The sequence below is a fragment of the Peromyscus leucopus genome, chromosome 23, assembly GCF_004664715.2.
Source record: "Peromyscus leucopus breed LL Stock chromosome 23, UCI_PerLeu_2.1, whole genome shotgun sequence".
NCBI classification, from domain to species: domain Eukaryota; kingdom Metazoa; phylum Chordata; class Mammalia; order Rodentia; family Cricetidae; genus Peromyscus; species Peromyscus leucopus.
Window position 1 is genome coordinate 1,770,448 of NC_051082.1, and position 23,380 is coordinate 1,793,827.

Consider the following 23,380-nt stretch of genomic DNA (forward strand, 5'->3'; position numbering starts at 1 on the left):
CACCGGTTAGGGCAGGGCATTTCCTTGCCACCCCCAGGAGGAGCTGGGGCACCAAGGTGGGGCGCAGCTTGCCTCTCCGGGGAGTCCGTGGTCCTCTCTGCTCAGGGCAAGCTGGGATGGATCTGTGGTCCAGGGTGTCTGTTTCCTCTGTCCCTCAGCCATTGTTCTGGAGGCCCACAGAGGTCACCGGCAGGGTGGCACAGCGTCCACCCAGGTGACCGCCCTGGCCTCCACCTTCTGGAAGCTTTTCTTGCGCTTCCTCCCCGTGTGGCAAAGGAATGCGGCACCCTCGGCCTAAACCCCAGTTTGCAGACAGGAAAATGAGGCTCAGGGATGGGGGTGTGACCTGCCCAAGTCCATCTGTCTTGGAGGGATGGTGTGTAGACAGACTCACACTCACGTTTATGAGCCAGACTTAGGCAAGGGCACAGGAGGAGGCTGTACTTCCTTAGCATGCACAGGAGGTAACACTGCTCTCCCACACTCCCTGCCCTGGGCTAGTCCAGTGTTTGTTGAGTATTCCCCACAGGTGACAGAGCTGGGCTCAGAGCCCTGGGCATCAGTGTCATTGTTGGGTGTGACTGGGGCAAAGGCAGTACTTATCTCCTCCTCATTGGGCCTCTGGTATCCAAGACACAGATCCTGGCCTCTCCTAATGAGCAGGGAGCTTTTTGTGTGTACGGGGGGCACAGGGCCATCCCGGCAGGGCTGCTTCCTGTTGATGTCAGGTGGGTCTAGTGTCTGTCACAGATAACACTGAGCACAACGGCCCCAGAACTCTGCCATCTTTGACCCCCGAAGCCAGAGAGCTGGGCCAGCGCCCGATGTCATCCATCTCTGCCAGGGAGGTGCCCTCCACCCCAGCCCATCCACTTCTCTGTCCCAGCCTTGCCCCTCACGACTCCTCCTGTGATATGCCATTTTCCACTGTCGGCTTCTTACCGTCTTTGGGACTTGGCTGACTGTGGTGGGGTTTCCTGTCTCACTTGGAGCCTGCTGGTCATCGGCATTGGCTTGTGTGTCCCACCCAGACCTGGGGGAGGAAGACAGCGAGAGAATCAGAGGCCGTGGCATCCCCCTGGATGGATCCTTCAGCTCCCCAAGCCTCAGTTTCCCCCACGGTCTTTTGGGTTACGTGGAGTATGGTGATGTTCTTGAAGAGTTCCCATCCTAATGCCTGGCTTGGCTCAGCTGTTCAGGGCCTTGGCAGAAACATGGTTTCTGTCACTGATGTGTAGAATCTGGAACCTGTGGGTAGCCCAGGGATGCCACAGAAAGAAGGGAGCCAGTGATCTTGGGCAGGACCAAGGGGGAGACCCGTCAGTCTGTGGTTTCAGGTGGGGGTGATGCCAGGTGCTGGGCCGGGCAGAGGGGTGCTGGGCCTGTGGGAGTCCCCAGGTTTACTGTGTGTTTTCAAGTGCAAGCCAGCAAGAAGATGCATCTGCCCAGGCGTGGAAATTGGTGTTTTATTTTTGTTTTCATTATTTGTGTGTATGTGTGTACATATTTTGCAGCAGTGTACCTGAAGTCAGGGACAGCTTTTGGGAGTCAGTTCTGTCCCTCTGCTGTTTCTCCTGGGCATCAAACTCAGGTCCTCAAGGCTTAGCAGCAAAGTGGCTTTATCCACTGAGCCGTCATGCTGGCCACATCCGTGAGTCTGAAAACTCTCTGCTCCACGTAGCTTCTTCTTCTTCAATCCTGCTTGTGTATGGCTCTGGAAAATCTGCCCCTTGCTAATTTGAGGAAACTGTTGTAGAAAGTCCCTGGGAGACGGCTAAGAACATCTCACAGAACAGTGTTGCCTGTGTGTGTGGGTGTGGGCAGTGATGAGACAGGCCTGTCAGCCCTTAGTCACAGGGCCTCCCGGATGCTCTGTCGTTGGCTTTGGTCACCGAGGCCGGATGGGAGACGCACCCTGCAGATCTTTCCCTCTATTGAGACATAGCCCAGGCTAGCCTCAAGCTCACACTCTCAAGGCTGGGGCTGAGCCGGCCGACTGGGTGTCTTTGATGCCCCCCAGCCCCCCACCCTGACTCCCCCTCTCCCTCCTGCAGTGGCCATCCCAGCATGCTCTTCTGGGCTCCTCCAAAACTGATCTGTATCCCAGACGACCAGGCCTGTGTCGTTGTGACTGTCATGATGGCTTGGAAGAGATCAGGGCTGCTGAGGGGCCTGGAGCCATGCCGTGTCAAGAAAGAGGAGGCCGAGCCCAGTGATGCGCAGCCCAGGGACTGGGGGGACTCCCACGCTTTCCTCCAGGCCAGTGGTTCTCAACATGTGGGTCGCGACCCCTTTGGGGTTGGACGACCCTTTCACAGGGCTCACCTAAGATCATTGGAAAAGCACAGATCTTGACATTGTGATTCATAACAGGAGCAAAATTACAATTATGAAGTAGCAATAAAAATAATTTTAGGGATGGGGGTCACCACAACATGAAGAGCTGTGTTACAAAGGGTTACGGCATCGGGAAGGTTGAGAACCACTGCTCTAGGCCCTGTTTCCTGCCTGCCCTGGAGCTGGCCAGCCTCCTCCTGGAAGTTAGACTTTCCTGTGAATTTTATTGGTTATTACTATCTAACAGGGTCAGGTTGAAATCCATGTGACCAGGCCTGCCTGCCTGCATTTGAAGGCAATTAAAACCAAGACCCGTAGCTTAATCAAGGGGGGGTGGGTATCCCTGCAGAATCACTTTTGATGACTTCCTCATTGTCTTTGGTTCTAACTAGAGATGGCCCCAAGCAGAGTGAGCACCCCCCCCAACCATAGGACAGCGAGCTTTCTCCATCAGAGAGGCCATCTTGGCTTGCAAATGGGGTGTTCCCTGTCCAGAAGATCCAGGGGAGGGACCCTGCCAGGGTGAATTCTTCGAAAGCACAACCAGCACCGGCTGATCTCAGAGGATGCCCTTGATACTAGATATTTCTTGAGTTTGCTTGGGGCAGGTCATTGAGCTCTGCTGAGGAAATCTGTCGCCTCTCTTCCTTTTGTCCCCCCACCCTGTGCTCCGCTTCCCTTCTCCCCGATATGCTGTGTCTACGCTGGCCGTTTTGGGTATGCGGGGCGAGAGCTCAGCCCTGCCTGTGACTCTGGAACACAGGGTCCCCCTCCCTGGTCTCTGTCCTTTGGCGCTGACCTGAGTCTGAGCTGCCAATCAGTTTTATAGTGGGAGAGGCAGGCACAGTGGCTCACCTTCGCAGAAGGTCCCCGCATGTGCCGGGCACATGTTGGCCACCGCTCGGACTCGGTGGCCGCGGTGCAGGGCAGGCATGGCCATATCTGGTGCTTCCACCTGCCGGGCCACATGCATGGCTCAGGTGAAGTGCACCCCTCGCTGGAAGATATGTTGTGTCTCAACTTATAGGTAGGGAAACTGAGGTCCCGGTGGGGTGGTGCTGGGCTCAGTCTCCTGGCATGTCGAGGGACTGAGTGAAGCTTCCCCGGGGTCTCACTCTGCAGACCCTCTCTTGGAGGCCCCCCCCCCCCCAATCCTGTAAGAGGGGCTTGACTTGCAGATGGACGTCATAGCTGTTCTGTAGTCACTCAGTGGCCAGCGGCCAGTGTGGTTACAGGACACATGGCATTGCCCACAATGTCCTCGCTACCAAGACCCATTTTACAGATGAGGATGCTGACCCCAGTGAGAGGACTATGGCCGCCAGCCTATGGCAGTACTAAGCTCTGGCCTGGACATGGCACCAACGGGAAATTGGAAGTGGGCGGTCTAAGAAATGAGGCTCAGGGGAGAGTTCCGGGGGGGGGGGCACTGCCAGGGTGAATCTGGGGCGGGCTTTGCCAGTGGCTTAGGCCAGTATCTGGTAGAGCCGCTCTCTGTACAGCAGCCTCTATGTAATTATGGATGCTGTTCCTCAGACCTCAGTTTTCCCATCTGAGCATTGGGAACACAGCAGTGTCGGGTCTCAAGGGAAGAAGGTCCTGTGGGGATTAGCCCCTCTGTGGATAGCCAGGAGCATAAGGGATCCAGTGGGAGCCAGTGAGAGCCGAGATAGGGAACTCTGACCTACCTCGTCCAGGCTTTGGGCTGGTCTCTAAACTGGGGCTGTGTAGTCCTGGGTAAGTCACTTCACTGCCCATTTTTCAGCGTGGGTCAGTGAGCCGGTGGTGAATTTGTGGTAGAGGGGGCAGGGTCTGCTTTGAGTCTCCACCCTTTACTATGGGCAGTAGCTACCCTATAATCTGGGCCTCAGTTTCCCCATTTACAACGGAAAAGCTGTAGTAAGACACCTAGACATGCTTGCTACCCTCAGGTAGGCCGGCTGGATGAAAGGGCTTAAACTTTAAATAACAGAGTGCAGGGGTGGCGGGATATTCAGGAGGCGCCAGATTTAGCCGGTCAAAGTCTGCAGAGAGGTGTGTCAACAGAAGGACCAAAATGGTATTTGCAAGCCTGGGTTTGAATCCTGTCACTCTCCGATGAAGCTCCTCGCAAATCGCTTGTTCCCTCCTGGCTCGGTTTCCCCTCCTGTGACGTGGGGCCCATGGATTTCCTACCCGGGAAGCTGGGAGGACTGGGTGGAGCGTGGCGTGTGAGAGGCCGCCAGCCTGTGCCCTCCCAGGATGCAGCCAGTCTCTGGCCTGGTTCAGCCTGGGTGGATCTGGAGCGGCGGCGGAGACAGAACCGAGTTCTCCCCTGTGGTCCATGGTTCCTCTCCCTCCCTCCTTCCCTCCCCCCTCGCTTGCTCTGAAATCAAGCTCAGCACGTTTCCCTGGGAACTGCTTAATATTCTACTGTGGTAAAATGAACTCATTGGAGCTACCCGCAAGCAGCTGAATGAGCCCCAGCAGCCTTTCAGAGCGGCTCTAGACCCCCCCACTCCCAAACCCGGGCCTCGGGGAAGGCTGGCAACAGCGGTGGCTCGGGGACAAGGGTCCCCTTTTCTTCCTGGTTCCCCAGGGGACCCGTCTCCCCAATGGAGCCCCTGGAGGGCCAGAAGGGGTCTGCAGCTTGGGCTGGGCGGCCTGTTTGGGGGTTTGTTTGGGCTACAGGGCTGTGTGTGTGAGGCCTCCTGGGGCGGGCTGAGAAAGCTTGGCATTCCCCAGTCTCAGGATTTTCCCTAATCCGGCCTTACATTGGGCCCAGCGTAGGCAGGAAGGCCCAGCCTACAAACTAGACTGCTTGGTGGTGGTGGTGATGATGGTGATGATGGAGATGATGGTGGTGGTGATGATGGAGATGATGGTGATGATGGTGATGGTGGTGATGTGATGGTGATGATGGTGGTGGTGGTGGTGATGGTGATGATGGAGATGATGGTGATGATGGTGGTGGTGGTGATGATGGTGATGATGGAGATGATGGTGGTGGTGATGATGATGGAGATGATGATGATGATGATGGTGATGTGATGGTGATGATGGTGGTGGTGATGGTGGTGGTGGTGGTTGTGGTAGTGATGGTGATGGTGGTGGTGGTGATGGTGGTAGTGATGGTGATGATGGTGGTGGTGGTGGGGTGGTGGTAGCAATCTAGGTGGCAATGGTACTGATTCTTCTGGCTTGTTTTTGTCTACGTGACACAAACCTAGACATATCTTGGAAGAGGGAATCTTAATTGAGAAATGCCTTCCTAAGATTGGCCTATCGGCAAATATGGGGGCACTCTCTTGATTGATGATTGATGGGGGAGGACCCAGCCCGCTATGAAAGGTTCCACCCCTTGGAGAAGTGGTCCTGGATGCTCTAAGAAAGGAGTCTGAGCAAGCCAGTAAAGCAGCGTTCCTCCATGGCCTCTGCTTCAGTTCCTGCCTCCAGGTTCCTGCCCTGATTCCTGCCCTGACTTACTTTGATGTTGAACTGTGATGTGAAAATGTAAAATGAATACACCCTTTCCCTCACGATTCTGGTCTCACGGTGTTCGTCACAGCAATAGAGACCCTAACTAAGACTGGTGGTGGTGGTGGTGGTGGTGGTGGTGGTGGTGGTGGTGGTGAGGATGTCAACAATGATGGTGACACAGATGTGGTAGTGATTATGATGGTAACAATGATGGTGATGGCGGCAGAGTCTGTGCCATTTGTGACTCCCCCAGAATCACTGGGGATTATCTGCTCTCCTGATTCTCATTTGACGCAGGAGAAAACCGAGGCCCCCAAAAGTCAGCTTGCCCAGGGTTGGACGGCTAGGGAGTGATAAAGAAGAGTAACAATCAGAGCCCAACTCTGGCCACCAGGGCTCCGTCTTGGTACCACCCCAGGGTTGTGCTAAGGTCAAGTGGGAGGACAGGCATACAGGAGGTAGGCAAACAGTGGCACTGCTTAAGTGCTGGCCATTGTCATTAGTTGATGACTTAACAGCTGCGGACTCTCCCTTCCTATACCCAGTAGCTCCTGCATGCCATGATTTCCCCCTCAGCTCCCTCAAAAGGCATACGTCAGAGGCCATCATGAGGCACCATGAAACTGGTTGAGTTGCACATAGCAGGTGATAGTGTGACATCTGCTATTATTATTCCATCCTTACAAGCGTCACTGTTACTAGTATCACCATCATCACCATCATCATCATCACCATCACCACCATCATCACCACCACCACCATCATTACCATATCATCATCATCATCATCACCACCACCACCCCTCCAGCCTCTGCATCTCCAAGACTCTTTGCTGAGTGCATTTAAGTCACCCAGGGCTTTTCACAAGTCAGGCATGATGGGGTAGTAGGAGGCAGAGGTGAGGCTGTTTGCTTTGAGAGAGGGTCAGTGTGTGGCCCAGGCCCTTCTGTCTCAGTCTCCTGAGTGCTAGGATTACAGGGATGCTCTGCCAGTGACACCCGGCTCATGAAGTGTGTCCCTGCCAGATGACCTTGGCTTGGTCCTTTTATTACTCTGGACCTCAATTTCCCCTTCGTTGTGATGGGCAGAGGTTGATATTTCAGATTCGGTGCCATGTGTTAATCTAGGTTGACTACTCTTGACTGCCTGTAACACCGTGTGGATAAAAACTGAAGCTGGGTCTAGGGTCCATAGGGGCCAGTGCTGTGGTTTATAAGGATGTCTGGTAACCCTAGAAAACGCCCCTGGGGCCTGTTGGCCTCAGGTGTGGCTCAGTGGAAGGATCTTCCTGTTAGGAAATGGTAACAATTCTTTGTAGGAAAAACACTTGTCATGATAGCTAGCCCTTGATACAGATTGGGATGGACTTGGCAGATTGGTCTGGATTAGTGGAAATGTCCTCTGCTGCACAATCCCTGTAGTCTCCACCGGCCTCCTGCAGTTGTGGGACTGGCTGGCGTGGCTGGGCTAACACTCATTCCTAAATTTCATTTAATTTAGAAATGTCAGAGTAATTAGTGTGTGCGCAGGGATGGAGGGGTAACCTCGGGATACCCCAGTTCTGGCCTCTAGTGGTTATTGATTCCAAGAACTTTGCGGGGGATCATGGTTTCAAGACAGGGTTTCTCTGTGTAGCTTTGGAGCCTGTCCTGGAATTCACTCTGTAGACCAGGCTAGCCTTGAACTCACAGAGATCCGCCTGCCTCTGCCTCCCGAGTACGGGGATTAAAGGCGTGCGCCACCACCGCCTGACTTGATTCCAAGAGGATTTGCTAGTGTTACTCCAAGGACTCAGGTGGGTCCTAAGGTGAGAATCTGTTGCTTGGCAACAGAGATAGACAGTCCTGGCTCTGGCTCTGCCTCCCAGCAGCCAGCTCCTCTGCATGTGTTCCTGGGTGGGTGGCTGCCTGCTTGGGGCCTGCTGTTCTCTTCTGGGGATGAGAGCTGCTTTCCAGAGTGCTGAGCTGCACTGGGCAGGGCCTTGGTGCTCAGTGTCGGAGACTGGATGTGCAGGCTCTCATTTCCCAGGGCCCCAGGAAACAGCCTGGTGGTTCCCGGTGCACAGTGTGGGTAGCTGCGAGGGAAGGAGGGTGCCTGGAGTTAGGGCAGCAGGAGACCCATGGCTGCCTCCCAGTGTCTCTCTCACTCGCCTGCCTCCAGTGTGGGATGGTGCCGCAAGAGGTGTGGGGAAGGACTTGGCCAGGTCTCATGTCAGTGTATGGTGGAGATGTGTGGCGTTGAGCAAGTTGCCCTGTCTGTCTGAATGGGGGTCTGAAGACTGTGAAAAGAACAGAGTTCTCCTCTATGGCTGTATGGACCCGATGCTTAGGAATGGGGAAGGTGGTACCCGTTCCTGGCAAGTCATCTGAATGGATGCTCTCTACTCAGCTGTGTGTGCTCTCCCCGCCCCCATCCTTGTTTTTATTCTCTCCTCTCTCTGTCCTTCAGAACCAATGCCCTCCCTAGCCCCCCCCCCCGCCCCCCTCGTCCAAAGACGGCTGCAGAGCTGGGGAACTCATTCTCCTGCCGGAAGTCAACTTAAGTATCATTCAGAGAACGTCGTCCCAGGCACCTGTGCCACAGCCAGGCAGGCTGGGCACAGGGTCTTTCCCAGGGCACCTTTCAGCCCGTGCTGAGGTCTAGCCTACTCTCTTCTTCCTCTCTGTATCTAAAGCCCACAGGGAGCATTCTAGGATCCAGGCTCTGCAGCAGGGTGTCCCCTCTCTGTGAGCCTGGGGCAGCACAGTGCCCCCCGGGAAGTCCTGTGTCTTCAGCCACCAGCAGGCAGCAACTCCCTCGGCAAGTTCCTACTCGTGTTGGCCTGGAGGCCCAGAGTGGTGGCAGGGCTCCCTCAGGAATTGGCAAATGACAAGACCTACTGTGTGCAGCCCTGAAGCCAGCCCAGGGAGCGGAAGACAAGGCCCTTGGTATAGAGAAGTCACGCTGTTGGGTTGTACAGGCGAGTGTGAGATATCGGGGCACCCTGTTGCAGTCTGTAACACCAGGTGCAACCAGGGGCGTGGACAGCCTTGCTGAGGGGCACGCAGGAGCCAGGTGGGAAGAGAGGGGACAGCAGGGCCCAGCAAGGTGAATGAGGGTTGGAACGGCGCTGCCACTCCTTGGTGACAGTGGGCTGTGAAGACCCGTGATCACGCCCCCAGAGTGTCTTGGATGGATCTAGCCACTCTTCTGCCATGACTTAATTGGCCTGACTCTCGCTTCCCTGCTGTGCAGCGCCTATCCACTGTCTTCTGGGGTCTTTCTCTGTCTTCTCTAGAAGGTCCCCAGGACAAGGAACTTTTGACCTCTGCCCTTGGAGGAGAAGCTCTGGGCTTTAATCCGGTGCGTGTGTCCTAGAGACATAAGCCAAACAGAGAAAATCCCTCCCGAGGTGGAGCGTGGGTGTTACAAAAATGTGTCTTGTCCAGGGGGAAATCTGACAGAAGGTGAGGACAGGCTGACTCAGTCGCTGGCCCCCACCCCTGTACCTGCCTCTTCCCTCGGAGGCCCCTGCTCCCCTAGGAGTCCACACCCCACCTTCCTGGGTTATGCCAGAAACTGCACTTGGGTGTTGCAGGCCCAGTTAGGAACTCAGAGCTAAGCCAGTCACCAGGGCTCAATCCTTCAAGCTTTCTCCCACCCCCAAGGGAGAGATTAAGGAACATTTCCCAGCAGTCTACAGGGCGGTTGGGGGTGGGAAACACCCACTGGGGGCTTCTGCAGGTCATGGAGTCAGGGTTCTGTCAGCTGACTCTCACCTTCCTCTTACAAAGGGGTAGCAGCTAAGAGACTGGCAAGCAGCGTCTCTGAGGTCACGCTGCCAGCTTCTGGCAGAGCTGGCACCTGGTTTTCTGTCTCTGGGAGAGGAGAGCCGGTGAGAGAGAAATCAGACCGGTACTCCTCTTCCCAGAGGGTCCGTGGACCCTGGCTGTCACTGAGGCCTTGGGGGGTAGGAGCTCAGGGTGAGTGCTCGGAACACAAGAGATGTCTGTCCGCACTGCCATGATGGACAGACGTGACGGCTCCTTCTAAGTCCAGGGGCCGTTTAGTACGACAGGTCATGGACTCCCACAGACCTGTGTTCAAATCTAGCCTGCCCACTTTTGGTCATGTGGCTTTGGTCCTCACAGGCTGTCAGGAGGATCCACCAGGGCTATGGATGTGGCTCCACTGGCAGAATGCCAGCCTAGCATGCGCGAAACCCTGGGTTCGATCCTTACTTAATAAAATATAAACAGGCCTGGTCATACACAGCCCTGGGGAGGTGGATGTTAGGTGGACAAGTTCAGGAGCTCAAGGCTAGCCTGGGCTGTGTGAGAGCCTGTCTCAAAGGGAGATCAGCCTTGAGAGATTCGTGGCTGGTCTGGGCAGTGCTCTGCTCATCGACTCCTAGGCTGTCTGGCCATCACTGTCCTTATAGTTTGGTGCTGAGCTTCCAGGGTAATTTTTCTGGCCTGGTGTGGCAGCCTTGCTGTGTCTCAGAGAAGCCATTTCTCTTATTCTGTGGGAACTCCTGGAATGATTTCTTTCTTTCTTTCTTATTCCTTTAATACAAAAGCATTTTTAGAGCAGTTCCAGTTCATTGATTTTTTTTTTTTTCCAGTTGGAGGTTGGAAGGTGTCCACAGTCAGAAGAAAGCTGGGGCCATACTGACCAATAAGGGTATTTCAGATCCCCTAAGTGTCATGGTGTAACATCCTCACATGGTGTCTAGAGCATGTGTTAAGCACCCACCAGACGCTGGTAATTTCCTCCTTGTATAGACTTGAGCCTCGGGTTTGAAGGTTGGCAAACTTTCTCTGCACAGGTGCCAGTTAATATTTGGCGTTTGCGGGTTGCAGTGATTCGTTTTGCCTGGGTCACAGGGTGCCCAGATTTTTGGTTAACTATGGTTTATCTGGAAAGCCCAGACTCATGTCACAAACAAGGCAATGTGCTAACAAAACTTCACTTGCAGATGTGAGCTGAGATCAGCCAGCCTGGGGTAAGCAAGCACCTCTGGGACTGGGTCAGGAGACAAGACAGGGACCTCGGTGAGTGCCGGGGAATAGACGGGGGAGGGGGAGACCATTAGGCACAACTGCTGCCCGTCATTGCTGATATCTGCATGAATGAGTCTCCTAGCTGCCCAGTTCTGTGTCTGATCTCCCTGCGCACACAGGGAAACACAGAGCCGTGGCCCACCTCGCCCTGTTGGTGCGCCATGCTGGGTATCTTAGAGCTCCCTTTCCTGGGCCTCCGTCTCCCTCCCTGTAACTTCAACAAGGACTTGCTGGTGTGAGGTATAAACCATGATGACTGCATCTGTTGTGCTGAGAGGAGGCAGAGGCACGGGGAGGTGTGGTGTGGCTGCTGGGGAGCAGACCCAGGGACTCAGAGCTGCAGGTGTGACTTGGAAGCCCGCCCAGGGCTCCTGGTTGGCCTAGTTAGGCAAGAGGTTTTCCAGAGTGTCATTCAGGTGGTGTGACAGAGGCTTCAATCTCCAGCCTGCTCAGGGTTGAGAGATACCAGGGATCGTGCGTTTTCCCAGGTCAAGACTGGGGTAAGGAAGACGCGAGCTCTTACCCACCTCGACATATTCCCAATATTCTGCCCTTACTCTGAATCGTGCCTGGTTCCCATTGCTTTCAGGAGGACCAGGCTCCTTCCTAGACGCCCCATGACGAGGCCATCCTGGATGTCCAAGGCTGTGTGAAGGGGCTTCGAATGTCCCTCTTCTTCCTCTCCTGCAAAATTCTGTGCTCGTCCTTAAATCTGTCCTCCTGGAACCCCGGCTCGTGCGCAGTTCCCACAGCACAGCCAAGACCTAGTGTCCCCTCATTGCCAGGCAGGAATAACCAACCCTGCTTTTCAGGGCAGGATACAGAGATTCAGGGAGCTGATTTGTGTTAGCCTTAGCCCCACAGTCTGGCACTTATGCATTGGCTACCCAGACCTTTGTCTGCATCGTGTGTGAATGACTATCCACATAGACCCCCTTTTTGGGGAAACACCTGAGCTATGGGAATGTATGTGGGTGGCAGGCAGTTACCATCCCCACTGTCCCCCTGGAGGGGTACCCCACATAGAGGAGCAGGCATCTCCAAGCATCTTAATCTGGAGCATCAGCCCTCTAAAGATGTATTTCCTGAAATCCACACTTGCAGTTAAAGCCATGAGACTGGTTTGCTAAAGAAATGGGCATGTCTGTCTGTCCTGATAGATGGAATGTGGTTGGGCCGGGGAGACACACTCATGAGTACATCATCTTGGGGGCCCGAGTTCAGGTCTCAGCACCTGGTGGAGAGCTAGGCAGATAAACACAAGACTGCAACTTCAGCACCATGTGGCGCTGAGACAGGGGTGGGGGGTGGGGTGGTGGTGGGGGTGGGTGGATGGGCCTTGTTGCCAGCCAGCTTAGCTCCAGCAAGAGGCCCTGTCTTGAGGGAATAAGGCAGGAATGATGGAGCAGGACCTGGACATCCTCCTGTGGCCTCCATAAGTGTGCACTCGGGAGTTCACACCTGCAGGTACACCCTCTATATACACCCAACACACTGCCGCTCCCCTATCCCCGCCACACATACCTCTACATACACCACCCACACACCACACACACACACCACACACACACACACACACGTCACCCACTCTCTACACACATCCAGGCAGAGTGTGAGAACCTCAGAGCTCAGAGAGGTGCAGCATCATGTCTGAGGTCACCCAGCACTCAGTCTCCATCATTGTAGTAAAAGGCAGAATCACCAAAGGCACAGTCATGGCCCCTGGGGTCAGGACTCAGCAGTAGTGGTGACAGGTGGCAGGTTACCTGGTGCACACGCAGGAGGTTGTCCTTTGGGAACCGTGCGTTCTCTGTCCTGCATCCTGGACGAGGAACTGATGCTTGGGGGGTGGGGGTGGTAACTTTTGGCTGGAGGAGCTAGGTCCCAAGAGACAACTGGACACATCTTAGGCTAGAATCTCCCAGAAGAGTTTCAGCCTGCGGACAGCGGTCCTTGTGTCCCTACGCCCCCTCTCCCGGCACCCTCCCCTCCCACCTTTGCCCTCAGCGGGGCCATCTGACTGACAGCTGCCATTGTCCCAAAGGCAGCGTGAATCGGTTGCCCAGCTCCCCACAATGGCTGTCATTACTCTTCTGGGCCCTGAAAAGCTGGGCTCATGGACTCCTGATCCTCAGCGAGGCTTTTTATCCAGCCTGGCCCTGTGCTGGGGCTGAAGGGCAGGCAGGGCCCTCTCTCAGGACCTGTGACAAAGGGCGTAGCCTGCGCGAGGCCATGTTAAGGAGGCCGCTTCCAAGGGCGATTCTTAACTCACTGTGAGTGTTAAGCCTGGGCACCCTTTCCAGAGAGCAAGGAGGGTACTGTCCCGAGGAGGGTGATGGGAGAAGAGAAAGGGGGAGGGGCCGTGAGGGAGGCACACAGCCTCTGCCACCCGGGCAGGGACATTTTTTTTTTTTAATCTCTGCAGATGACTCCCTACCAGACAGCGTGGCTCTACTGATCATCAGCTCTTGTGGCTGTAGCACTGTGAGCTTAGACTCCCCGGACTCAGTTTCCAGGGCTGTGAAATGGGCTGTTGATTGTGCTCCTGTGCCCTGGCTGTGGAGGTGGCCCAAGGTCAGCAGAGCCAGTGACTCTTGTTGCTGTTCCAGCCGGTGACAGAGGCATGGCTGATTTCCCTCCTTTTTCTCTGTTGTCACATGACCCTGGGGGCTGGGCACCGTGGAGGGAGAGCCGAGCCCGGGACGTAGGGGTGGGCAGGTAGCTGAGGTCGGGTGCTGCCTGCCCTGGTCCTCGTGAGATCCCATGTGGTGTCACCAGCAGGTTAACTGTCCCTGAATCTGTAGGTCGTGAATTCTGGCCCTAGCGTCCGGGAGTCTGAGTCCTGCCCCAACCTCTGCCTGTAAGATGGACTCCCTCCCCAGGAACTGAAGGACTGTGGGTCAGCCAGTGCTCTATTCCGGGTCCTGGTGTGCTGATAGGAAACCCTGACGGAAGGGAGGCTTTATTCTGGCTCACGGTTCAGGGATGCAGTCTGCCATGGTGGGGAAGGCGTGGTGGCGTGATGGCGAGGCGGCCGGTCACACCACACCACAGTCAGGAAGCAGAGAGAGCGAGCGAGAGGCAGGTGGCACTCGCCTTGATTTCTCCTTTTCGTTCGGTCCAGGACCTCAGCCCATGTGATGGTGCTGCCCGTATTTAGGGCGAGTCTTCCTTCCTTAATTAACCCAATCCAGATAATCCCTCACGGGTGTCCTGGAGACTTATATCCTAGGTGGTTCCAGATTCTGTCAAGTTGGCAATCAGAGCTAACCACAGCTAGCATGGGGTGTAGGCCATGACCCCAGCACTCAGGATGCCGAGGCAGGGGCTGTTAAGTTTTGGTCAGCCTGGGCTGTGTTGCACTCCCTCCTATAAAAAGAAAGGATGTACATCCACCTGTCATGGTCATCAGAGGTGACTGAACAGGCCCAGTGAGGGGGAGTGATTTGTAGAAGGCCACACAATGAGCAGGGTGTCATGAAGATATTGAGCAGATACCTAATAGGCATTCACTGTGTGCCAGGAGCAAGAGGGCCTTTGTCTCCAAGAAACTCCACTTCTTATCCCTTTTACAGACTGGGAAACCGAGGCTCAGCAAGTTGCCCTGCCTGAGGTTGCAGAGCTGGGCAGGGAAAGAGCCAAGATTCAGACTCGGGGTCTGGGGCCCAGGTCTTGAGCCGGGGACCAAGCTGCCCGGCTGTGGAGTCAGGGGAGGGTGGGCTGTAGGGGTCTTGGCTGGCTCTGCCACGTGGGGGCCTCCGGACCTTCTGCCATCCACATCTGGCTGAGGTTTGCGCTTCTTGCCCCAATGGCTGAGCCATGGGCCTGTCTCCCAGGGCTGGGTCCCTCCGGCTGCAGAGGTGGTCCTCTTTGCCCTCAGGCTTTGTAGCCCAGACTGGGTGTGAATTGGTGTCCTCCAGCCTCAGCCTGAGTGTTGGGTGATTGGCCTGTCCCACCAGGTCCTGAAGCAACCTCATGGAGACAAGGGGGCTGTGGGCTGGGGAGACAGCTCGGGTGGTAGATGCTGGGGAGGCAGGCATGGGGACCTGAGTTTGTCTCCAGCACCCATATCAAAGCCAGACACGGTGGCATATGTCTGTAACCGCAGTGTTTGGGAGGTAAAGACGGGAGGATCCTTGAGGCTTGCGGGTCAGTCGGTACAGCCAAACAGTGAGCTCCTGTCTCTAACTAAGAAAACTAAGAATGGCAGAGAAGATACCTAAATGGATTCTGGTCTCTACATATCACACACACAGAGGCACACACACACAGGCACACACACACAGAGGCACAGACAGACAGACAGACACAGTTACACATATACACATAGAGACACACAGGCACATACTCACAAACATACATACACACAGACACATACATACAGTTAAACAGGCACACACACACACACACAAACAGACACAGTTGCACATACACACATAGAGACACACAGGCACATATACATACAGTCACACACACAGGTACATACAAACATACATACACACAGACACATACAAACAGATACACACACACACACACACACACACACAACTTTAATTGCTATTCCAAGGACTAAAGCCTTGAGCCATGTAGCCCTTCCTAAGCACCTGCTCTCGGGCAGACCCAAGAGGCTGGTGGTGTTGGCATCGTCCATCTTGAGCAAGTGACTGGCAATGCTGTAGGGAACTAGTCCCCCTGAGCTCTGCGTCTCCAGGTGTTTGGGGCAGCCTGTGGGGAGGGGCCTGGACACACAACTGCCTCCCTTTGTGCCTGCCAGCAGGGCACCTTGGGTTGGGGACTCCCCATGGGCCTGACAGCGGAGCAGGGAGCAGGAAGGTGGGCTCAGCAGGGGTACAGAGGGCAGGTGCTGCAGACCGGGGATGGATGCGTCGGGGCGTGGTTGGGACTGCGCACGGTAGGAGAGAGACAGATGGTGCCAGAGGCCAAGTGGCCAGGGTGACCAAGAGGTCGGCTTAAGTCAGGGCCCAGTCCTGGGGACTGGGGAGCCATGGAAGGTTTAAGCAGGAGGGAGGTCTGTCTAGGCCTGCGGATAGTTGATGCAGAGAGAGCAAATTGGCTGCAGGCTGTAGCTGGTGTGGCCAGTCGCAAGAAAAGGAAGTGATCCGGCCCTGAGACCCCAGCAGCTCTGTCCCAGCCAAGGGCAGAAGTCACAGAAGACAGCACCTCTCCCTTTACCCTTCCTGGGTCCAAATAAAGGAAATTTAAAATATATTTCCCTTTGTGGGAATCGGGCGAGGTGAATGTGGGGGGCGGCATTAGCTGTTGTTCAGGCCCACACTCCCTCTTACATAAGCCATGAGTTAAAAATACCCGCTCCGCCTCACGCTGGCCGTAGGGAGCCCCCACAGAGACGGAAGCACTACTGTTCTAGGTCTGGTGCCCCCAAATCCTGGGTTATTGAGTAGCAAGTGCAGGCCCCGGGCCTTCTGGAGGCTTGGGTATCGTGCGGACCTGCCCAGAGGTGGATTCACCCACCACCCCTCTGTGCCTGTCCTTGATCTGGCCTCCACCCATGTTTCCCATGTCTGTCATCCCTCTGGTGGGCAGAGAACAGAAGGCCAGGCCAGAATCCCCATCCCAGGACTCAAGGTAGAATGGGTCTGGAGAGCCACCGAGGCAGGAGCATGGCCCCCCCATGCTGGATCCTGGCTGGGGCTTCAGGAGAGGGCAGGGTGCAGCCAGGACTGTTGGCCTAGAAGAAGAGAGGAAAGATAGAGGAGGAAGCGAAGGGGAGGATGAGAGGAGTGGGGAGGGAGGGAGGGGGGAGGACGAGAGGGGAGGGGAAGTGGGGAGAGGGAGGGAGACAGGCAGCCCGCAGCCAGTTTGCTCCAGTTGCCACTGGAGGCAAGTCAGGCCCTTCACATTCCTGGTTCCTCTGACCCCTTTGCCTGGCTGCTCCCCATCTCTTCGACTCTGGGATCTCAATGTCCAGGGGTGACACACACAGAGACCCCCCAGTGTACGGGTGCTGCCTGCCATCGCTGTCGGACCCACAGGAGAAGCCAGGAGACATCAGCACTCGCCTCCTGGCCTCACTGCGTGGCTTCTCCTTCACTTCCGGGGCTGATGTCTCTCGCGGCCTCGCTGTGGCCTGAAGCCCGGCAGACAGAAGCCCACATGGGTCTTTGTGGCGACCGCGAGTGAGCTGGTTGGGCTCTGACCTCAACACCATGAGGCAAAGCCATCCGCAACGATGACCCTGTGCAGGGTCTGCGGCCATCAAGGGTTGGTCTTGTGAGGAAGGGCCTTGAGAGGTCTTGCAGGGGCCGCCCAGAGCCAGCCTTGACCCTGGCTGTGGACATGAGGAATCTATGGTGTCTCATAGGTGCAGTTCAAACTCTCCTGGCCTTTCTTGGCCAGTCAGCTATGGCCCCCAACCTCTGAAATGCCACTGTCAGTGAGGTATGTGGTATGATGGTACCCCTCCCCTCTGGACACCGACCCTCACCTGTATGCATGAGGCCCGCCTTTCAGCTCCAAGGTCCCTTAGCTGCTGTGAGCCTGGCTCACCCACAATGACCCTTCCAGTAACAGATGGAGGAACAAGTATTTCAGACAGGCCAGCAGCCTAGGTGTGGGGGTTCCCTCACCTACCAGGAACCCCAGGCTAGAAAGAGACAACCTGTGGCATCTGCCAGCACTAGGTACCCAGGGATCCCAGGTGTCCCTCAGCCCCAAGGGCTTGGTGAGGGGGTAGTGTTATCTCTGGATTGCTGACATAGAGGCCTGGGTGTGCTCACCACCTGAGGCTTGGGGACTCAGCGTCTTCTCTGCTGGGACAGGCTGGGACTTGAACAGCTTCTGTGGGATAGATTTGTCATCCGTGAGTTGACAGCCCGAGAGGCCACCATCCTAGGCATGATGGGTCCCTCCACTGTAAGGACTCTGTAGATGGGGTGATATAACCATGCTTGCAAAAGTCAAGAGCTGAAGAACAACATTCTCTCCTAAAAGGCCTATGTGTGGATAGTAGGCTGGGGTTGATGGCCTCGTAAGGTCCCGCTGAGACTGGGGAATTCTGTACCCGTGATCTGTGGCATTAGGCCAGCCCCCTCGCCTCCTCTCTGCCAAAACGGAGGAAGGGCGGTACATTGTTGGCTTGTTAGGGGATGGGATTAGATAATACTGGACTCCACACCAGGTACAGCAACTGCCTGGCTCTGAGATCAGGGTAGAGTTTAGGAAGTGTCAGGCCTGGGAATGGAGGCAGGGGGTGACCCGAGGATGGATTTATCGGAGCCCGGGAGTCATACATGCTTAAGAAATACCTATGTCCTGTCACCTGCCTGGGGCCTGCCGTCAGGCCTGGGCCTGGGTCTCTCCTGTCCTGAGCCCCACCTGGCTCATCTCTACTTTGATGAGGGGCTCTGCTCTACTCCTCAGTGCCTGCCCCCACTCGTGTGTGTGTGTGTGTGTGTGTGTGTGTGTGTGTGTGTGTGTGTGTGTGTGTGTGAGGGATGCAGGTAATGGCTTTGTGCGTCTCCTAAGAGGACGACCGGTCCCTCGTGGGATATTGTGCTCTGGAGTAATGTAACTCGGGGCAGGAAGCAGGGATTCTGCTGAGAGTGTGGCACCTGTGGGCTCAAACAGAGCGAGGACTGTATCGCTCCAGGCTGGGGCCCACATGCTCGGGGACCCGGATCCTCTGTCTCTGCCATCCTAGTGTGCACTGGGGCTGGATCCACTGGCAAAAACCACACCTGCCTGAGCTGGAAACCTTAGTTTCTTTTACAGGATGGGTGATGACTCCATGTGGTGGGTAGGAGGGAGACCACCTCACCAAGATTTAGGAAAGGAGGGGCTTCACGGGTTTCTGGGTGGCTCCCTTCCGACCTTCTCAGGGTCATGCCCAGCAGCCCTATCGGGGACCTCCGTATACTCAGTTTACCTCTGACTACCAGGCCATCACAAGGTCCCAAGAGAGACAGCAGTAGAGCTGTGTCACTCAGCAGTGGGACAGCCACACCTGAGCCGCCCTGATTGGTCACAGAGTGGTGTTGCCTGGTGTCACTCGGGAGGATCCCTGGGCCGCCATGCCGGGATGTAACAGGTCCCAGATACGTGCTCGTTGATTGAATGAGGGAGGGCAGAAGCCAAGGCAGGTTTCTCTCCCCACCTTGCAGGTCCTGGAGCCCTGGAGTGGAGCCCGGAGTCCTAGAAGCTTGCCTGGCTCAGGGGGCGGGGCTTAGCATTCTGTTAGGGCCAGGCTTAATCCTAGGTCCTGGGTGTGCTGGGTGGGCAGCTTCTGCTGTAGTGATGAGGGTGAGCGGGTCATGGAGGTCAGTATCTGGGTGCGCCTCCTTGGTCTTAGTTAGGCCCCCACCCCAATTTCATCTTACTGCTTGTCTGCTGAATTCGCCCATATTCAAACCTAGCTTTCCGAGCCTTCCTGGCAGCTCAGCCTTAGGCAGGGTACCCGACCGTCTGACGAAGGAGAATCAGGAAGCTGCCATTCAAACATAGTAGGGCAGAGCCCAGCATGGCTTGGCAGTGTGCTCTGAAAACTGATCTGTCCCATCTCTACCTCAAGCAGAGGAGGAGGGCGCGCACGCGCACACACACACACACACACACACACACACACACACACACACACACACACACTCTGTCCTAACCCCTGCTAACATGTTAGTGGTTGTTCAATGCCTTTCCCTTCAGGCATATCTCTGACGCAGAGACAACTGTGATGTGTGGTAGCTCTGGGTCTGTGTCATCAGCTGAGTGAGTTGGGGGTTGAGGTGGCTCCCTGTGAGGTGTGGAGGAAGCATAGAAAGCCTTTCCACAGCGATGGCTGATGGGGTCTGGGAGCTCAACTCTGTCTACTGCCTTGAGCACTTCATGGCACTTTACAGTTTACACAAACACTTGACCACGGTAATAGCCTTGATAACTGATGCATGTGAGGCCCACGTGCCTGGGTCATTCCATGTTCAGAGGACGAGACTTGGGTTCCTTTGTAGAACTGGGGTCTCGGTTAGAACTGTATGTTTCCAGGCAAGTGTCTGTGTCTCTCTGGGCCACAGATGCCTGTCTGTAAAGTGCAGGGCTGAGGTGTGTGTGAAGGACATAGTAGGTGTCTATAGGCTCCTCCCTTGCCAGCCCACCCCAAGCCACCGCTTCTGAGCCCATCCCCTGTGCCTTAATGGGGCTGTGACCACAGAGCACTCTGACCTCTACCTGCCATGAGTGTTTCCAGGCTGGTCCCTACTGGCTCCTTCTCCATCCTGCCAATAGGATTCTCCTCCGTGTCCCCCACAGCAGGCCATTTCCCTTCCTGGACCTCAGTTTCCTTAGCTGTAAAAGTGGGATGACCCCCCTTAGCTCTAGACGTGCTAAGTACAGAGTAAGCCCCCAGCAAGTGTCTGTCCAGGGCACTAGACAGTCTCCCCGACTCCTTTACGGTATCTATGACGTCCTGTGCACCCTCAGATGCAGATGCGGGTTTCAGAAGGGCTTTTTATCTCTCATGGTGTCTGGTAGTCTTTGTCCAAACAGAGATGGGCCAACTCCGATGTCATTTCCTATCTTCTGCCTCCTGGGGAGCGACAGACCTAGAGGTGGTGTGTGTGGGTGTGACAGGGTGGGCTTTTCTTAGGTAGTCTTCACAGCTGAGCCTCTGAGGTCGTCTCCAGCCACGGAAGAGGGGCAGATGCTGCCTCTCATCGCCCCCCCGCCCCCGTACCATCATCACCCCGAAGGGTCTCCCACTGGCCACTAACTCGTGTCTCCTTTCTCCACAGCCCATGACCTCCCTACCAACAAGGCCTCAGCCACCCAGCCCGGTAGTCACCTGCAGTGCCTGAGCGTCCACTGCACAGACGGTGACCCCAAGGCCCGCGCCTCCGTACCCACCTGGCGGTCTCTGCACTCCGACATCTCCAACCGGTTCGGGACGTTCGTGGCCGCCCTGACTTGAGCCCGTGGGAGCCTCTCCCTGCCCTGCCCACCCGTGAAGGGCCTCCGTGGCTGAGCAGACTCGTGTTTTTTTTTTTTTTGTCTTAGGTTGGTACCTGCTTAGTGGCACTCGGAATGGAAAGGGTTCATTTGGAAAGGGGCCGGGGGAAGGTTGATATGAAAAAGAACCTCAGAGAATAATTAAAGAGACCGTGTGCCATGGTCGTGCCGGCACCAGTGTCCGTTCTCAGCCAGCAGCGAGCGCTGTCTCAAGCCGTTTTCCTGCTAGAGAGCCCCCTGCTTTCCGTACTCGGAGTGTGTTCTAGAAGGCCCTTGCCTTGTCTGAGCCAAGGCGGGGTGCGCCTGGTACCCCTTTTCTTTTTTATTCTCTTTGATTCTCCCCTCCTCCTCCCCCTTCTCCTCCCCCATTGCTTCTGTTCATCACTGACTAAGATGGAGATCGTGGAGAACAGTGCTCTGGAATAGCCCCGGGTGGAAGCCGCAGGGTCTCTGTAGCGTCCGCTGCTCTAGTCGTCACCAGTTAGGAGACAAAGACAAGGAGCAGCTTGAGGAACGGCCAGGGACTGGGTTGTCTCTGTTCCCGGAAAACCTGGAGAGGTATTTTCCTCACTGGCCCTTAGCCTTCGGCTGGCTTCCACTCTTCCCACTGGGGACTGCTCCTCCGGTCCCTCCTGGGTTGTGTGCTGGATGCTGGGGTGCTGGGACCAGCCACTTGGAGGAAGGAGTCTGCCAGGGCCGTGAACTCCCCACATCACCTTTGCACACTCTGACTTCTCTGTGCTGAGCAGGGTGGTCTTGTGACCCTTCAAGGGGACAGGAGAGGAGCGGTCAGCTGTCCCCGTGACCTCCTGGCCCTGCTCTCCCAGGTCTCACACTTCCTCCTAGCCCACTCGAAGTGACTCCATCCCTGGGAGGAGGGATTAAGGCAGCCAGGCTCAGGCTGAGACACCCTCTCTGATCCTGCAGTTCCCTTACAGGGATAGGAGGGAAAGAGGATAAAAGGATGGCGGCTTCATGATGTCCATTCCCGGGCCTCACGTTCCGTTCCCTTCATGGGGGATGTCTCCTGCCCTTTTGATTTCATTTCATTCAGATTTGAAAGCAGAGCCCTGCCCCAGGTGTCCCCTGGGAGAGGCGCCCCTCCACCGCCCCCTTAAGCAGAGAGGAGCAGAGATTGCGGGAGCTGATGCAGACGACGCCTAGGGTGTGCTCTGAACCCCACCGGCCTGTGTGACCCGCTGCTGTGGGGCCGTCCATCTCGGGGAGGGTCAGGCCAGAGCCAGCAGCCCTCCAGTCTCAGCTCAGCTTTTGTTGTTAGTGCGGCTTCCCACTGCTCCTTTCTGAGCCCCCACCCCGACTTGACGGAACCCCCTTCCTTTGCTCAGCAAGAGGCCCGAAGGCTCAGGGCTCTCCAGATACCCATATTGTTTGTGTCGAGGGACTTTCAACCGTGGGAGCCGCTTGCCAAAAGCTGGCTGTCTCCCTCCTGCCCTCCTCCTCCTCCTCCTCTTGGCTGAGGTCTGAGCCCCCAGGGTCCTCACTTGTCTGGGCAGTGTGATGGGGCTCAGAGGGCAGACAGAAACAGGTGACATGGGCTGGTGAGCAGGAAGTGCCCTCTGTTCTATGCCCAGAGCGGTGAGGGGATGGCCCTAGGAGCCTCCTCCAGGCTTTGGTCCCGACTCTACATTCACCCTCAGAGTTTGCGATGCCTAGCCGTTCGAGAGAGCCAGCCTTTGGCTCCTCAAACAAGAATGACTTCTCCTTCACTGCTTAAGGCCGGAGAACGAGTGTCCCAGCGTCCACCAACAAACGTCCCAGCATCCAGTCCACATGCAGCCACCGGCGTATGGCTCAGGCCACCTCCCGAACCCCGGAAGTTCCAGTGTTCTCACGTTCTCCCTCCCCATGACCCCAGGGTGAAACAGCATTTAAAATAGCCTTAAGCAAAAGGATGCCATGTCATTAAACTTGGTTTTAGTGGAAAGAATTTAAAGGTGGACGAAAACCACGCGAAGTGCGCGAGAGCCCGGGGACACTGTAATCAGTATGCAGCCAACTCCAGTAGAGAGAAGGAAATCGCTATTGCACATGTAAAATATGAACCCTTAACCCTGCGGTGCGGTGCGTGAGCCTGTAAGCTTTTTTGACTCTTAAAGAAAAACCGTTTCTGAAATGCTTGGGAAGACAGTGACAATAGCTCATGAAACTGAGTGGTATTTTTCTTTCTTTTTTTAAAAAAAAATATGTAAAGTTGAGTCTTCCGTATTCACGCATTACTGTATATACGTGTATATGTTTTGCTGAGCGGCTTAAATAACAATAAATACAACGTTAATGGTGTCTGGGGCATGTTTGTGGGCCTTCCACAGGATCCTTGCTCTCTTTGCACACATACTGTGTTTGGTGTGCCTGCGTGTTCACATGTGTGTGCACGTGCACTTGGGGAAGCCTGAAGTTGACATCGGGTGGCCTTCCTCCAACATCCCGTCCCTTGTAGAGTTCAGCTCTCACTGGTTTGGTGAGCCTGGCTAGCCAGGTGGCCCTGAGGGTTCCCTAGCTGTGTCTCCTAAGGGTGGGGGTTACAGGTGGCCACCACACCTGCCCGACTC

At 55.6% G+C, this 23,380-nt stretch overlaps 1 protein-coding gene across 1 annotated transcript in view; it reads left to right on the forward strand.

Annotated features, from left to right (window-relative positions):
* Nucleotides 1-23,111, forward strand: part of Mn1 (MN1 proto-oncogene, transcriptional regulator) — a 41,657-nt gene extending 18,546 nt beyond the window's left edge. Inside the window, 1 exon segment of the mRNA XM_028859114.2 lies at nt 20,597-23,111. Coding sequence (XP_028714947.1) covers nt 20,597-20,772 — 176 coding nt within the window. The 3' untranslated portion in view covers nt 20,773-23,111.
* Nucleotides 23,112-23,380: the final 269 nt, after the last annotated feature.